Source organism: Dasypus novemcinctus, chromosome 3 (genome assembly GCF_030445035.2).
Source record: "Dasypus novemcinctus isolate mDasNov1 chromosome 3, mDasNov1.1.hap2, whole genome shotgun sequence".
Taxonomy (NCBI): domain Eukaryota; kingdom Metazoa; phylum Chordata; class Mammalia; order Cingulata; family Dasypodidae; genus Dasypus; species Dasypus novemcinctus.
Genome location: NC_080675.1, coordinates 13858107 through 13875745, shown reverse-complemented (window position 1 = coordinate 13875745; position 17639 = coordinate 13858107). Strand labels below are relative to the sequence as shown.

Genomic DNA, 17639 nt, shown 5'->3' with positions numbered 1-17639 from the left:
TTTCCTGTATCTATTTCTTATTATTTAAAAAAGATAAGTCTCTGAATATGGAACTGGATTTCAATATGAGATGAAATATAGTTTTTTGGTATTTTGTGTGTGTGTGTGTGCACACGCGTGCTGTGTGTGCGTAGGGGTATTGTACTTGATTTTGTCCATGAAAGATCACTGGTCTGTTTTACTCACTTTACAGGTTGCTCTGTTTTAAGGGATATAACATTGAACTGGTGTTTTAGTTTGCCAAAGCGGTGCTGATGCAAAGTACTGGAAATGTGCTGGCTTTTGTATTAGTCAGCGAAAGGGGTGATGATGCAATGTACTAGAAATCTGTTGGCTTTTATAAAGGGTATTTATTTGGGGTAGAAGCTTACTGTCACAAGACCCTAAAGAGTCCAACTCAAGGTTACTTCCTTACCAAACTTGTTACGTGTTGAGCAAGCTGGCGGGCGATGTCTGCAAGGGTTCAACCTTCCTTCTTCCTGTTGGGGCTCTGTGGTCCCAGCTTCTTCTGACCTCAGCTGTAGGCTGGCATAAGGCTCATCCCTCTCCCTGGGGTATGTTTCTTTCTGGGCTCAACTGCTCTGTTCTCTTCACAAGGTCAGCTGTAGACTATCAGGCTCATCTCTCTTTTGGGGACCTCTGCCATGTCTAAGAGCTGTCTCTGTTCCTCTGGATTCTTCTTCTCTGTGTGTCTACTTCTGTGTGAGAGCCTGTTTTATCAGCCTACTGAGGGCATGGGAACTCAAGGCTGAGTCGCATTCTAATGACATGGCTGAATCAAAGCCTTAATCTTAACATAATTTAATTGGACATCTCAGCAGAATCTGATACAACAAAGGATTTTTATGCCCAAAGGAGCAGACCAGTTTACAAACATAATCTCTCTTTTTGGAGTTCATAAATAATCTCAAACTGCCACAGCTTTTATAAAGTATGTTTATTTGGGGTATAAGCTCACAGTTCCAAGGTTATGAAAAGTACACCTCAAGACACCATAAGAGGGAAGCAGACTTGGCCCAGTAGATAGGGCATCCGTCTACCACATGAGAGGTCCACAGTTCAAGCCCCGGGCCTCCTTCACCTGTGTGGAGCTGGCCCATGCGCAGTGCTGATGTGCACAAGGAGTGCCCTGTCATGCAGGGGTGTCCCCCGTCTAGAGGAGCCCCACGCGCAAGGAATGTGCCCTGTGAGGAGAGCTGCCCAGCACGAAAGAAAATGCAGCCTGCCCAAGAATGGCGCCACCCACACGGAGAGCTGACACAACAAGGTGACGCAACAAAAAGAAACACAGATTCCCGGTACCACTGATCAGAATAGAATTGGTCACAGGAGAACACACAGCGAATGGACACAGAGAGCAGACAACTGGGGGAGGGAGGAGGGAGAAATAAATAAAAAATAAATCTTAAAAAAAAAGAAAAAAAGATACCATAAGAGGTACTTTCTCACCAAAGTCAGCTGCCATATGTTGAAGCAAGATGGCAGATGATCTGTGCCTGGTCTCTGCCTGACCCTCCAGAGCTGGTATAGGGCTTGTTTCTTAGGGCTTCTCACAGCTCAGCTGTGGGCAAAACGAGTCTTTTCTTTCACATGGCAGAACAAGCATGGCAGTTCTCTTTTTTTCTGTGTCTGTCTGTATGAGTCCTTTTATCTGATCCAGCAAGGGGGCAGACACTCAACCCGAGTCATGTCTCACTGACATAGTCCAATCAAAAGCCCTAATTTGATTTTATCAAGTAAGCTAATCAAAGACCTCTCAACTGAATTCAATGCTATCAAAGGGTATCACACCCAGAGGAGTAGATTAGTTTAAAAACATAATTTTTCTCTTTTTGGGATTTATAAAATAATCTCAGACTGCCACAACTGGCAAGGGGGAAAGAGAAGAACTAATATGTAATTGGTAATTATGGCAGTGTAATTATAGTAGAGTAATTTATAATCTACTATGTGCCAGTCATTGTGCTAAGTGGTTTATATATGTAGTATTTTTTTTTAAGATTTATTTTTACTTATTTCTCCCTCCCCCCCCCCCCAGTTGTCTGCTCTCTGTGTCCATTCACTGTGTGTTCTTCTGTGACCACTTCTATCCTTTTCAGTGGCACTGGGAATCTGTGTTTCTTTTTGTTGTGTCATCTTGTTGTGTTAGCTCTCTGTGTGTGCGGTGTTATTCTTGGGTAGGCTGCACTTTATTTCATGCTGGGTGGCTCTCCTTACGGGGTGCACTCCTTGCGTGTGGGGCTCCCCTATGTGGGGTACTCCCCTGAGTGGCAGGGCAATCCTTGCGCGCATTAGCACTGTGCATGGGTCAGCTCCACACATGTCAAGAAGGCCCAGGATTTGAACCTTGGACCTCCCATGTGGTAGGCAGATGCCCTATCCATTGGGCCAAGTCTGCTTCCCTATATGTAGTATTTTAAAGTCCTTTTAGCAGCCTTATGAGATAGATATCACTACCCCTTTTTGTAGGTGAGGAAATTGAGGCTCAGGGAAGTTTATTACTTTACCCAAGTTCTCATAGCTGGTAAGAAGAAGTACCAGAATTTAGGTGACACGTGGGTCTTAGTGTTGGTTGTGACTCACATTTTCTGTATGACTCTGGGCATGTTTCTTGACTTCTTGGTTCCTCCATTTTCCATCTGTAAAATGGATTTTTTTCTTTTTGAGAAGCTTTGATTTTTGCAGGTGGGGGTGAGGAAAAGGATTGAGGTGACGCTTGTAGTAGCTGCGGAAAATTATATGTTTTATACTGAAATAAATGATGAAAGGTGTGGAGAGGCTGGAAGGCATGGGTAGAAATGGATATAAAGAGACCACAAAGCCCATACTCGGTGTGTTCTCATGTCTTCCTCAGGAGCCTGGTGAGTGAGAGTTCCAGTTGTCACACTGGAAGGAAATGAGCAGGGGTGCATGTGGAATTTAGAAAAAGCCTCTCACAATTCTTGTTTGGTTCCTGATAATAAGGGATTTATGTGATAGTCTTGTTAAGTGTGATAATAGTAAATGTGTTAAAAATATTTTTGTTGGTTAGAGATTAAAGTATTTATAAGTTAAATGGTATGTGAATAGGATTTGCTTTAAATACTCAAGAAAAAAGTGGAAAGGGATAGATGATGACTGTTGAAATTGGGTGATGGGTACACCGACTTCATTATACTTTTCTCTCTACTTGTGTGTGTTTAAAACTTCCATAACAAAGTAAACAAACACACACATATACAAACAAAGGACTCCATGTGAAAATAAAAAATGATTAGAAAAGAGGCTAGTTTGCTCCTAAGGACTTTTAAATGTGGTGGGCTGAAATGACACAAATAACCTGAATTTTAGCTTTCGTGGATATCAGACAGGACTCCAGATTCTGGTCTAATTTCTATAACATCATTCTGCAACCAAAGTCCCCTCAGCCTAAGTTCTTTACAAGTATCAGGAATTCAAGTCGTGTCCTCACCTGGGGTAGCCTGGGCACTTGCCAGCCTTGGGTGTTCTTGTGGTCCTTATTGAACAGAGCGAGGAAGCCTAACTCATTCTGAAGGCAATGGGGCTCATTTTAGCTGTGTGAAATCCTGTATATTCTCCACTTTGTAATGGTCTTCTCAAAAGGTCTTTCCCAGAGGTGGGTCTCTCTGAGAGTGTTCCACATTCCTGGACTCAGGGATACATAGCTCTAATCTTCATTCAAGACTAACTCAGAGAATGAGGAAGGTTTTTATTCCTTGACTCTGTCTCTACTGTTTGAGCTCATCAGGGTGAGAGTGGGACACAAATCATTCTATGACCAGAAGGCCATGCCTGGTTTCTCACATCGTCAGTTCCCTGGGAGCAGGATCTTTGCCTGTCCCTCTGACTATTGGATAGATCCTCCTTGCTCTTGTTCCATCCATACAGTCGTAACCCTTCTTCAGCTCTTCAGTCAACTTTCAGCCAGACCAGCTCCACACACCAAAATGGATAATAGTGAAATTGGAGGTTTTGAAAGAAAGTGATACAAATAGTTCTTATGATACAAATTGTTCTTCCTACAAGTAGGAAGGAAACTTCAGCGTCTTATCCAAGGTCCAAAACTAGTCCATGAAAGGAAATCAAATTTGAAATAACTTTATTATACCAAATCATGTGATATGTGAATTCATTCATTCATTCATTCGTTCATTCATTCATAACAAACATTTATTTAGAACCAGGCACTTACTGAAATTCTGGGTATATAAAAATAAGAGACTGTATCTGATCTCAAGGATCTGATAGCCTAGTGGAGGAGACAGCAAGTAAGTTAATAACTATAGCATTTTGTGATAAATGCTACGCTAGTGCTGGGTGCGGGGTGGTGGTAGGAGAGTACCAAGGAGAGGTATCTAATGCAGCTTGTGGTGAAGTTAGGGTTAAGTATCTATACATTAAATGAATAGAGCTCAGCTTTGAAGAAGTCTTTGGAATTGGCCAGGCAGAGAAGTACGGATTGCATTCCTGTAGAGAAAATATTGTGCAAAGTTATGGAAGGGTAAGAACATTGTGATTTGGGGTTTTTGCAATTTGCATTGCTGAAGTGTGGTATACATGGAAAAAATTCAGAAGATGAAGCTTGACCAGTGAGCTGAGATCTGTTCATGCTGGACTCTACATGCTAAGTTAATTGTGTTGATTTTTAACCAGCAGGAAATGAGGAAGATTTGCATTTTAGAAAGACTGCTCTGGTATCCATGTGGAAAAAGGATCATAAAGGAATCAATCTGGGGATAACTGCAATAATCTAGGAAAGAGGCTGAGTTGGAGTGAATCAAGCTGATGTCATTGTGGATGGAAAGAGAGTAGATTCTAGAGGTAATTCTAAGATAGAACCAGCAGGACCATGAAGTAGAATCTATTGGATATAAATATACTTTGAGAGACACAAAAATAGTGAATAAAGACAAATGGTGATTAAGAAGGAAGTATGAATTCCTTATGATACTGTAATCAAGAGAAGAAATAAAAAGGTACCAGGGACAATTTACTTAAAGTATTGTGGGACGATTTATAGCAATCCAGATAGTGACATATGTCTAAATGCCCTTTGTTTATGCCTGTCATTTCTCAATGGAAGGCTAAAATGGAAAGAAAAGAGTACCTTAAAATGGAGCAAGGACAGCAAATCCAATAAATCTCATACTTTATATAGTAGAAGAAAAAACAATGAAAAATAAGGTAAAGTTATGATATATGCTATCAAATCTACAATACTAATAGCTGAAGTTTGCAAAGAATATGGTGGAAGTAAAAACAGAACAAAACAAGCAAACCAAAAACCCCAGAGAGTGAGAGATATTAAATGATTTGTTTGAGGTCATACCTAGCTGTAGGTGGGAATGCACGCTCCATCCCAGAGCTCTCTGCAGGATACTGGTAATGCAATACCTACCCAGTATGTTTGGGGTCCAAGTCAAGATAAACGAAATCGGAGTAACCTATTTGAAAAGAGAAAATGAGTAAATACTGGAAATGATAATTAAGAGGCTATAAAAATATTTTAAATATATTTCCAATAAGGTAATTATTTGGAGCTATATTTGAATGAGAGATGGGAGGAAAGTAAATCATAAAAAAGTGTACTGCATTACTTATGTGCTATACAAGCAAATTTTGTCTGGAAATTACTTCTTTGTGCAAATGATAGTAGAAATTTTAAAGAATTCATTTAGAGAATATTAATAGCAGTATAAGATGGTTGACATTTTACACTTCCACTTCATTTCAACCACTGTGTTACTGCCAACCATCTGCCATGTACCTAGCATTGTGACAAGTTCTAAGGGGTTGCAAATGAAATGTGAGCTAGCTCTGTCTTCAAGGGTCTTGAAGCGTTGTTAAGAGACTTGATTTGCAGACATGAAACTAATTTAGGACGATCTAGGACAATTTATAATTCAGTGATAAATTTATATAATAAAATGCCAAACTTTTCAAGACAGATGAATGCTCTGAATAGACAGAAAAAGGAGATACTAAGATTGTCTAGAGTCAGAAGTCTTCACTAATGATATGACTTTCAAGATGGGCCTTAAAGGATTAAAGGGATTTGATTTTGCAAGGAAAAAGGGGTGGGGCTAGTGAATTAACCATGTTTTCGTTTTGTGTTTTCTAAAAAAAAAAAGAGATTATATTAGTCCAGTATCTCATGTGTTATTACAATGTTACTTGATGAATTATTAAAAACAACCTAAATGACAACAATAGGGGAAGTATAATATTTCTTGGTATACCCATAAAAATGTGGCCCTGTGGAAAATCATGGTTTATAGTCAGTTAAAATAGCAGTTCCAGCACTTACTAGCTTTGTGCCTTTAGCCATATCCTTACTCTTCTGAGTTTTGCTTTATTCAACTTTAAATGGCAATGATAATAACCACCTTGCAAAGTTATTGTGAGGATGAAACTAATGTATTTAGAACATCTGATATATGGTAGGCATTCAATAGACATTGCTACTATTCACATTTAGTGGTATATACACAACTGGTCTTTAAAGAGGTATTATCTTTCTGGATGGCAATTTCTCAATTATTATCAAAAGCCTTAAAATGTGTATTTCCTGTTTGACTCAGCAATTCCGTGGCTAAAAACTTATTCTAAGGAAGTAATTAAAGATGTGTGCGCATATTTAAAAGGAAACTTTTTGCAGCAATGATTAGAGTAGTAAAACTTCACAAATAGGGGATTGGTGAAATAAATTATGATCTACTGACATAATGGAAATCTATAAAGCCACTAAAGTGATGGTATAAAAATAAATTTCTGATACAGACAGTGAAGAAAGCAGATTACAAAATAAAAAACAGTAGAATCCCATTTTTGTAAATGTGTATTTATGCAGATAAAGTTTTCTAGAAGGATAATACACCATAATGTTAATTATGGTTGTCTCTGAGTAATGGGACTTTAGATGACTTTTATTTTCTTCATTCTGCTTACCTAAAGTTTTTACTTTTGTTATATTGATCATATATAACTAAATTTTAAAAGATAAGAATGGGTTGCTATTAAAAAATTTTTAGTGATAAAAAAATGCTTATAATTTCAAGAAAAAAGATTTAAAATTTATGTATTATATAATCCCAATTTTGTTAAAGTAGTTTTATATCTATGCCTAAAATGAATGAATTTTTTCTTTTGTGGCTTTTTTTCTCAAAATATACCAAAGCTTATAAGAAATGCTGGGGCTAGGATGGGGGGTGAAATAGAAGAAGTAAAGATTAGACTTGTGTATGCCTGGATAATTATCATCACTTTCTTAGACCCTCTCTTTTATTCATTGTCATCACAGCTTATCTTTGCCACTCTTGGTTACTTTTATGAAGAAACAAAGTTTTAATCACTGCATGAAACTGCTCTCTCTCTCCCTGCTTTTTTTTTTTTTTTTATCTTTACTAGGATGAACTCAATAAATTCAGTACCCACCAGACACTGGGTATCTACAGTCTGAACAAGAGACCTAATTCTTGGAGCTTACTGTCTACTTGGGAGGCATAGTAAACACCATCCAAATAATACACAATTACAAACTGTGCTACTTACTATAAAAGAAATGGCAGGAAAAATGGGGGTGAGGTCTAGGAAATCAGTTTATACTAGGAAGTCAGCAAAGGTCTCTGTGAGGTAATGTTGTTTAAATCCAACCCTGAAGGTTGTATTATGATTATTCCCGATATAGAGATGAGGAAACTCTCCAGAAGAGAGAGCCTAGACTTTATCCAGAGCTGCTGATTTCAGAGCTCATACTTTTAACATTTACTCATACTCTTATAATAATTCCTGTATGAAGACTTCTGTTTTCTTAAAGTGAAAGGAAATAGGTGGGCATGGGGGTTTTGAGGAGCCTGGAGAAGTGATGAAACAGTAAGTGAATTGAGTGGAAATTTACTAGAGAAACGTAGGGTTGGTTGGGGTTGGAGATCATTTGTTCCTATCAGCCCACCCAGTTAACTGAGTTTCTGCAACAATATTCAGCTCTATGGGTGGAGTAAAGAACAAGAACTCTGTGCTGCCGTGAGGGTGCTACCAGAGTGACATGTAAATGGATTATAGTCACATCCTTAGCACAATTTCAAAGTACTGTACATCAGGACCTTTCTGGTTGTTCTCAAAAAGTTGGTAACATGAAAGTAAAATCATGCCTTCTTAGATGTAGCTGCATTCACCAATGCACAAAGTAGTTTGAACGTTTCTTCCAACCTGTTCTATAAATTGTCTTTTATGATTACTTACCACTCTCTTTCTCTCTCTTCCCCTTTTTTTCTTCCTTTTTCCCCACCTTCACTCATCTGGCACTGATGAGTGTCTTTTAAGAGCCCACAATCTAGTGTAGGAGACAGATGTATAGATGTATAAAAAAAAGGTGATAACTGCTATGATTAAAATATTAATTCATTTATTCATTTAACCTGAAATATCTCAAGTATTTACTAATCCCTGGGCTGTTTGTTAGGCTTGTGAGAGAGAGGCGAGTAAGATACAGTTTCTGCCTTCAAGAAATTTACAACCTGGTATAAAAAAATAAAGAGGTAAGTAAACAAAGGCAATATAATGTGAAAGTTTGCAAAATATTAAACTATTTCAAAGAAGGGAGTGAGTCTAGTCTGTTTTCTCTTAATGTTTGGGTACTTGAAAGGAGCTCTTGCTGTATTTAACAAAATGAACTCTAAAGAGAACATTCATTCATTCATTACACAACCTTTTTGAATACTGGTTACTGTTTTGTAGTGACAATTTCATAGCTCTTGAATTATGAGCTAACCAATGGGTTGAGGGATCTATGACTTTTCTCCTCATTTGAACTTATTGTCCACACCTTGCAATCTCATTGACTCCTTTTTCAGGTGTGGAATGATTAATGGTATTCCTGAAATACTCTGCGAAATCTGCTGAATAGTAAAACTTGGGAAAAGTCACAGGAAGCAAGCTTACTGTGATGGTGGATGGGCAGAAAGCATATGTTGACCTAGCACACATCTCAGATATTTGGAACTGTAACTATGTATTAATGAGGGGTTCCTTGTAATGTGATTTTTAAAAAATGATGAGTAGCCAATCAAAAACATTGAAAAGATGGGGAAACAGACTTTGGCCCAGCGGTTAGGGCGTCCGTCTACCATATGGGAGGTCCGCGGTTCAAACCCCGGGCCTCCTTGACCCGTGTGGAGCTGGCCCATGCGCAGCACTGATGCGCGCAAGGAGTGCCTTGCCACGCAAGGGTGTCCCCCGCATGGGGGAGCCCCACGCGCAAGGAGTGCGCACGTGAGGAAAGCCGCCCAGCGCGAAAAGAAAGTGCAGCCTGCCCAGGAATGGCGCCGCCCACACTTCCCGTGCCGCTGACGACAACAGAAGCGGACAAAGAAATAAGACGCAGCAAACAGACACCAAGAACAGACAACCAGGGGAGGGGGGGAAATTAAATAAATAAATCTTTAAAAAAAAAAAAAACACATTGAAAAGAAAATGGGTTTTATAGATGATGTACTTTAAACATTTTAAAGCAATCCTTAATTTCTACCTTATCTCAGGAAAAGAGTTACTTACAACGGAACACTGCTGAGTTATTTGAGACCATGGATATAAACTTGTTGCTTTCTTGGGTATTATTATCTGCAATCTAGCTTTAATTTTTGGGGAAAATGCCAAACGTGTTTTGGAAGTAGTGCAAGTAGTAAAAGGGAGAAAAGGGAAATCTGATACATGGTGTATGTGGGATTTAGAATCAATGATTTACCTAATAACAGCTGAAAATTACTAACTGCTTTGATGTTATGGAATATAATTTCACTTTCTTCTTATTAAATTCATTTCAGAATTGTGTTCTGAGAGTATGTCATAGTGGCAAGAGCACTGAAATGGGAGTTAAGGGATCTAAGTTCTAGTCCTAGTACTGCCGTTAATTACCTGTATGCCTCATATCCCCAGTCTTTAAATGATGTGGTTTTGGGAAAAGGTCTCTAAGGTCCTTCTAGTTCTGATATTTCCAACGTTTTGTGATTCTATGTCTCACACCTCTCAAAAGCATTTTGACTTTATTTAAGTTGCTTAAGACAGCGTTTCACTTAGAATTCATCCAGGAGCTTATTTCCATTGGGAACAGCAAGGCCTTGCTTCTCCAGGACTTGATATGTCTTCTGTTAACTGCTGACAGTGAGCCATACCACCTAAAAGGCTCTCTTGGTAGCCTTAAAGATTGAAAGGACCAGTGGACAGTATTGAGACCTCTGTGGAAGAGGAGACCAGAGAGACGTTGATCATCATGGCTTCTTGGGATTTGCAAAGAGGAATGACTAGAACTGGGCCATTCACTACAGCCAGGTCAAAAGTCAGGTCAGGAATGTGGACAATGCTGGTGACTACAGGTAGGTCTAGGAGGGTAAATAAATCTACTTAGACCCTCCTGAATCCTGAGAAGTCTGAGCAATCAAGCTCAGAAAGCTATTAGGAAGTTTCCTAATTTATGAAATTCTTTGGAAGAAATGTGACCTTCATTTTTAATATTTTTATTACCACACGATTGTTGTATTCTTATTTAACATTCATTAAGTTATTCTACTCTTAGCATACTCCCATAATTTAAGGATAAGTTTAAACACTTTCTTGATCACTTATTGAAAGAAGTTGCCTTCAGCTGATGCCATTGTGCAATGGACTCCTTTTTTTTTTTTTTTTTTTAAATTTTTAGACTGTCGCAAAAAGATCTTTGAAACTTCTCCTTCAGTTTTAGTTAAACAATATTAAATATAATTCTCTGGTGGCAGAGTTATATATATATATACTAATACTTTGCTATAATAAGTTAATGTGTGGGTGATTATAAGGTGATTTGGAGCACTGCTTTCCTTAGTGATAAAGAAGTAATGGATTCTTTGCGAATAGGATATTAAACTAGATAACTAAAAATAATTTTGTGGGCTGAATACAATTATAAAAAATTAAAAGTCTTTTGTAATTATTTCTACCATGGAATTCTAGTAAAATTTTCCATATTTTCCATAAGATAAGTAGTAAAGTCCAATATCTGATCTTTAGAAAAAATAACTGTATGCCTAATACATATTACAAGATAATTCTCTCTTTTTTTTTGTTTTTTTGTTTTTTTTTGCTTTTATCTAGTTGCTTCCAAGATCCGGTACTTGCAAGAATATCATAACCGGGTTCTTCACAACATTTATCCTGTACCTTCAGGAACAGATATTGCAAACACCCTGAAATACTTTTCTCAGACCTTGTTAAGGTAAGCTTTAAAATATCCTCTACTTTGAAAGAGTTATTAGGTAGTACTGCTGAATTTATTGGGGCCTAAATTTGTATTGAACTGAAAGTATTGAAGCATCTTAAATTTTCTAATGCTCTGCCAGAAGAGTCTGGACTCAGTTCTCTGGGTGTATATAGCATATAGGATCACAGACCTCACTGAAAATAATGGTGTGCATGGCTATTGCCTGCTTAAATCAGTTGAACAAATGTTCAAGAGATTTATAAAATGATAAAAGTTATAAGTTTGGCATGAATATAGAATGGTGGTCAAAAGAGAACGTGTGTGGCTTAAAATCAAGAACAGGAAATACTTTTGGTATTCAGGAAAATCAGAATTATGTAGCATTTTAGGCTCATCACTTGTCTCTCTTATTTCCTGAAGTGTAATATTTTTAAGAACAATTTTTTTAAAAATCTCCATAACTCTTTAGAGGATAAGGAAACAAAAACAAGGGAGCTCTTTTCTTTTTCTGCTTTTACCATAAAGTAGAGAGAAAAGGGACTTAGCTGCTTCATTTCTCATTCAGAAAAGCAGAAAAAGATAAGTCTTTCAAGTGATATCTCAATTGCCTTGGAAATAACATTGAAGAAATGACACTTCACTTTCCATGAAATCCTACCTTGGTCTCTTGCATTACCAGGATCTTCTCACTCCAAATCTGACATAAGTTGACTTGAACTCCACTCTTTCTTTTAGCAATACAACAGCAAAAAATTCATGAAACATGTATCATTCCTGCTATTAGGAAAAGAACACAAATTCAGGAATGATTGTAGTGGTGCTGGATTTTTCCAGAAGTTTAAGACTTTGCCACAGTCAGATTGAAGCTTTGTAGAAAGAAGCTGCACATGGTCAAGTCAGCTACTAGCCTTCTGTGGATCTGCTGCCTCAGTTTTCTTGATATTCTTTGGACTATCTTTTCTTCTTTAGAATTCTCATGGACTTTATTCTATATTAAAAGGATTCTGATGATCATATTTATAAATTTCATAATTGCATAATAAGTTTAGGACCCTGTGAAAAGATGTTTTCTTTCCTTTCAAATTGCATTGGAAAAATGAGCCGAATTTTCATCATTATAATCACAAAAGTTTATAAACCTGAGCATATAATTCTGATCTCTTGAGTTCTTCTTTTGTACTTCAGGTCAGGCTTCTCCTTTATCACAAATTCTGAAAATTCTCAAAGTGAGGAACACTTTTCAGTGGGAAGCAGATTGTGAATTCCATTTGCAGAGAAACTGTGATATCCAAGTGGGCACTTCTGAGCTTGCTGTCTAGGTTTAGTTATTGTGTCAAAAAGTTAAGAAATTTAGGATACTGAAGTCATGTTTGCAACATGAAGATTCCATTTTCTTGAGCAATAGATCATTGGAATATGGCCATGGTGATCACATTTTAATGCTGAAATTGGTGTTAAGGTAGTTTCTTCAAGGGACCTATGAAGAAGATTCTGTACATTTGAACTGATTTCATTTTCAAAGGGAGACAACTTCAACAACAACTACTAATGATATTACTAGCAATAATTATCATTTTAATAGCAATATTATTATAAAGTAAATTACTATGTGTCAAGTGCTGTTCTAAGCACTTTACATGGATCATCTCATTTAATCCCTCATAATATTAATAATTCTGTAAGTGTACTATTGTACCCACTTTACAGATAATGTAACTAAGGTACAGAATGAGTAAATGAGTTGCTCAAAATTACATATTTCATAAGTGGTGCAACCAGGGTTTTACCCTGCTAGTCCTAATTCACAATACTTGCTTTCAACAACTATGTTCTACTGCTTCTTTTTAATACTACTATTTACCATATTCAAGGGGCATTTTTAGCAAAAGCTTAGTTTGGCCATTGGGAATTTTGGCATTGATTATGAGTCCATGCAGTAGTTTCAGCTCTCTTTGAGATTAGAAAAAGAAGGGCAATATTTAGCCCCAAGTTTCCTGCCTTTTGGAAAGTTAAGCTGTACGTGAGATCATGTGGATCGCATTTCAGTTCCCGAGGGTTTAGCTGTATTTCCCACTCAGCAGTTAGTTGTGGATAAAGGGTCAATGCAGAGTTGAAAGCCTATAATGAAGGCTACACACCCACACATACAGACACACAAATTACATGTAGAGAGAGAGAGGAAGAAAACATTGAGGAATATGCAACGTGTGTGAGTTGACTTTAATACCTAACAGTATTAAACTGTGGGACTGAACCAAATACACTTTTTTCTTCTTTTTCTCTACTTCCATGTCCTATATGTTGGACCAAGTTGCAATCACTTTCACTGTTGATATATACATCCATAAAATCATATTTGTGCATAATTTTATTTATGCTCTTAGTTCAAGACAAATAACATGAGCCAGGTATTTGGCATCCAAGATTACTGACAGTAAGATTTTATACACAGAACAAAATAGTTCCCTTTGTATTTTTATTTTTTTGTATTTTTTGTATTTTTATTATTCAATTTTAAACATTTTATTTTGAAATACTTTAAAATTTCCATGGCAGTTACAAAATAATTCATCTCCCTACAGAGAATTGCAAAATACCCCTATCGCCCAGATATCCAGATCCATCAATTTTAATATTTTTCCACATTTCCCCTATTATTCTATCTAATCATTAATCTAAAAATCCATCTATCAATCCATTTTCTGAACGTGTGACTGTAGCTTGTATATGTCATGCTCCTTGTAATGCCATGTACATTTCCTAAGAACAAGAATATTCACTTATATATCCACCTTAAGTGCAATTATCAAGTTCAAGCATTTTAGTATGCATAGTAAGCAAACAGTGTATATTCCAATTTTTTCATATGTCCCAATAATGTCCTTTTTAAACTACTTTATTTTTTATTTTTATTTTTTAAAGATACATAGATCATACAAAATGTTACATTAAAAAATATAAGAGGTTCCCACAGACTCCACTCCCCACACTCCCCACTCGTTCCCCATCAACAACTTCTTTCATTAGTGTGGAACATTCATTGCATTCGAGGAATACATTTTGGAGCACTGCTACACAGCATGGATTATACTTTACATATCCATTCCATTCAGTGGGTTATGGCAGGATATATAATGTCCTGCATCTGTCCCTGCAATATCATTCACAACAACTCCAAGCCTTGAAAATGCCCCCGTATTCACACCTCTTTTTCCCTCTCCCTGCCTTCAGCAACTCCCATGGCCATTGTCTCCACATCAGTGATACACTTTCTTCCATTGCTAGAGTAACAATTATTCTATAGTGGTGTACCAGCAAGTCCACTCTAATCCATATTTTCTTCCTCCATCCTGAGGAATCTGGGATGGTGATGTCCACTTCACCTCTAAATTGAGAGGGGGCTTAGATCCCACATGGCTGATGGATGGGACTCTCCTGCTTGCAGTTGTAGACTCCCTTGGTGTGGTGTGGTGGTTGACCATCCTCACCTCTTTGTTAGCTGATCTGGGTAAGTCCAATGAACCGGGCAACTCTTCTGAGGCTCAGGGCCCAGCTGGCACATGGACAGCCCAGAGATTCAAGTCTCCTGGGCATACACCAACCCCAGTGCCAACCACAGGTTCAGTAAAAGTGACAGAAGAGGCATGTGTAGAGAGGTCACATCTGAGTCCAACCCCATCACACTCAGGAGCACAAATTCCAAAATAGGGCCCACTGGCAAGGCACCTATCATTACTCTTTCATTTTCCTATTAATTGAATTTGGCAATATATTAGGCTTCATTTTTGAAGAAGTTTTGGATACCGAGGGTTTCAACTATGGCAGGGGAGGAGCATAGGTTTGGGGTGTCATTTGTGGGGGATGCATGAGTGGGAGGGAGTTCTCCAGGGCATGCATGTAGGGTATATAGATACATTCAGATGTTTGTTGGATATTGACATTGTGGGTAGAATTTCACATGACAACTGAGGGAGTGCTGAGTTCCCATTCTGGGAAATTCTATTGCACTCCCCAGTGGAGCAGCAACAATACCCCAAATACAAGGGCAAAACCAATGAAGAAGGATGGTCCAATGATGGGCCCTTGATATTGATGACTATGCCTATGAGCCTGTGTACTTGAAATTTCAACTGGGCCTAGAGCAGCAGGGTGCCTAAGAGTTACTTCCTGAGAGCCTCCATCTTGCTCAAATGTGGCCACTCTCTAAGCCAAACTCAGCATGTAAATGCATTGCCTTCCCCCCAGTGTGGAACATGACTCCCGGGTTATGACCCTCCCAGGCACCAAGGGATTACTACCAAGCATCAAATGGTGATGCAACTAGAAAAAGACCTTGAATAAAAAGCGGAAATGGTAAAGACAAATGAGTTTATATGGCTAAGAGACTTCAAAATGAGTCGGGAGGTCATCAGAGGGGTCTCACTTATGCACATCTCAGCAGGATCTCAGAGAAAGCCAAAGTAGATACAATCCCCAGGTAGTGGGGTTCCTGAAGGCTATGGAGACCCTTAGGTCCTATGGTCATGGCAGATGGCTCTGGAGTTCAGTGCCTTGCCAATAATGTCCTTTTGAGCTTCTCTCCTCCCTTACTAGATCCCATTCAAGCTCACATATTTGCCTTTTACTGTTGTTGTCTCTTTAGTTGCTCTTTCTTTTCCTTTTTTTTTTTTTAATAGTGGGAATATACGTGCAACATAACTTTTCTCATCTCATCCACTCCCAAATACCATTCAGTGGCATTGCTCATATTCACAATGTTGGGGTAACTTCACCAGCTAAAACTTTCTCATCTCCCCAACAGAAATTCTACATCCATTTTGCATTGGCTCTCCAGTTCCCCTGCCCCCTTCCCCTAGTAACCGGTACTCTAATTTATGTCTCTATATAAACTTTCATATTCTCCCATATTTTCTTTATTATTTACTATAGGGCTTAAATTTAACATCCTAAGTCAGTAACAATCTGATTTGCTTTGATCCCAACTTAACTTCAATATCATACATAAACTATGTTCCTGTTCTTCTCCAGCTCCCCAACCTTATGTAGTTCTTGTCTCAAATTACATGTTTACACATTATGAGTACCAAAGCACTGATTTCTCATTACTTTATACATTTGCCTTTTAGATCCTGTAGGAAATAATGGTTCCCTTTGTATTTTGTATAATTTTCACGTTCAGAAGAACTTCTTGCTTTCAAAATTCAGGTTCTTGGAAAGAAATGAAAAGAAAGAATTAGAGATGAGTTCTTACGGAATAACCCCCTGTCTTTCTGTTTGGATACTCTAAATAACGTTAAAATTAAAATTTTTTTTGGTTAAATATGCAACATGAAATTCCAACAGGTTCATCTAAGTCAGAATTGTTATTTTCGGAGTAATAGCCCATTGGTGTTCATGTGTGCACTCATGAATCTCACTGATTGCAGCAGATTTTATACATATTTCTAAGGGGATGTATTTAACTTCAGTTAATTTAATCCACAGGAGTGGAAAGATTATAAATCACTACGATTGAGTATGTCAGCAGTTGAAGAGTTCACACATGTCCACTTAAAGTAGGCTCATATTTGGATTCATAGAGGCAAGTCCCGTGTGTTATTCAACTTGGTCATCCTTGAGCCTAGAGAAGTGTTTGGCACACAGGAGGGGATCAGTTTGTGTTTGCTGAATTGCGTTGACTGTAGCCCAAATTTCCATCCAATGCAAGAACCCTGTGAGAACATTTATTTACTCCAGCGTTGACCTGGGGTCCTGTGTAAAATTTCATCTGAATGCTGAGTTGTACTCATTTTAATTTAGCAAGTACATAGGTTTAGCAGATTTTCAGTTTACACACAACTTTAGAGTTCAGTTTTTTGTTTGTTTTTGGCATTAGAAGGAACTACAAAGATGGTCTAGGTTAATTCCTCTTCAGCCCTACAGAGGAGTCTGTTCATTTTATATTAGAAACATCCCATGGCCATATCTTAAACCTCAAGCGTCTCCTTTAAGGATCTTGCCTTTTACCTGGCAGAGCATTTAAAGGTTCCTAGTCTTCTTCCTATGTCAAACATTCTTTTGAAATGTCTTTGCTCAGACCTCTCTTCTGATGCCATTTCAATTGTTTGCATGTAAAATATTTTAAAAAGTCATTACATTTGGGGAAAACTGCTTCCTGCTGACTCTTTAGAAAATGTTAAATGTTTTTTAAAGGGATTCTGGTCTCAGCCCAATAATTTAAAATAAATTGTAATTTCCAATTTCTAATTGCTTAGAAAGAATACATATACCTTCATATTATAGATCTGAAGTCCAGAGAGTAACGTTAGAGCATAGCATAGTCAAGTAATCTTTGTTCAATGTATAGAGTCTATTCAAATGTCAAATTCGTAATCTTATAGAAACTTAATTTTGTTGTATTAATTTTCTC

The 17639-nt window shown here is 37.7% G+C and overlaps 1 protein-coding gene across 8 annotated transcripts in view; it reads left to right on the top strand.

The window, feature by feature from the left end:
- Window positions 1-17639, top strand: part of UNC79 (unc-79 homolog, NALCN channel complex subunit) — a 329268-nt gene that overhangs the window by 78808 nt on the left and 232821 nt on the right. For all 8 annotated transcript variants that reach the window (XM_058292338.2, XM_058292349.2, XM_058292334.1 and 5 more), the window contains exon 2: window positions 11125-11245. In XM_058292338.2, coding sequence (XP_058148321.1) covers window positions 11125-11245 — 121 coding nt within the window. The remainder of the gene's footprint in view (window positions 1-11124; window positions 11246-17639) is intronic.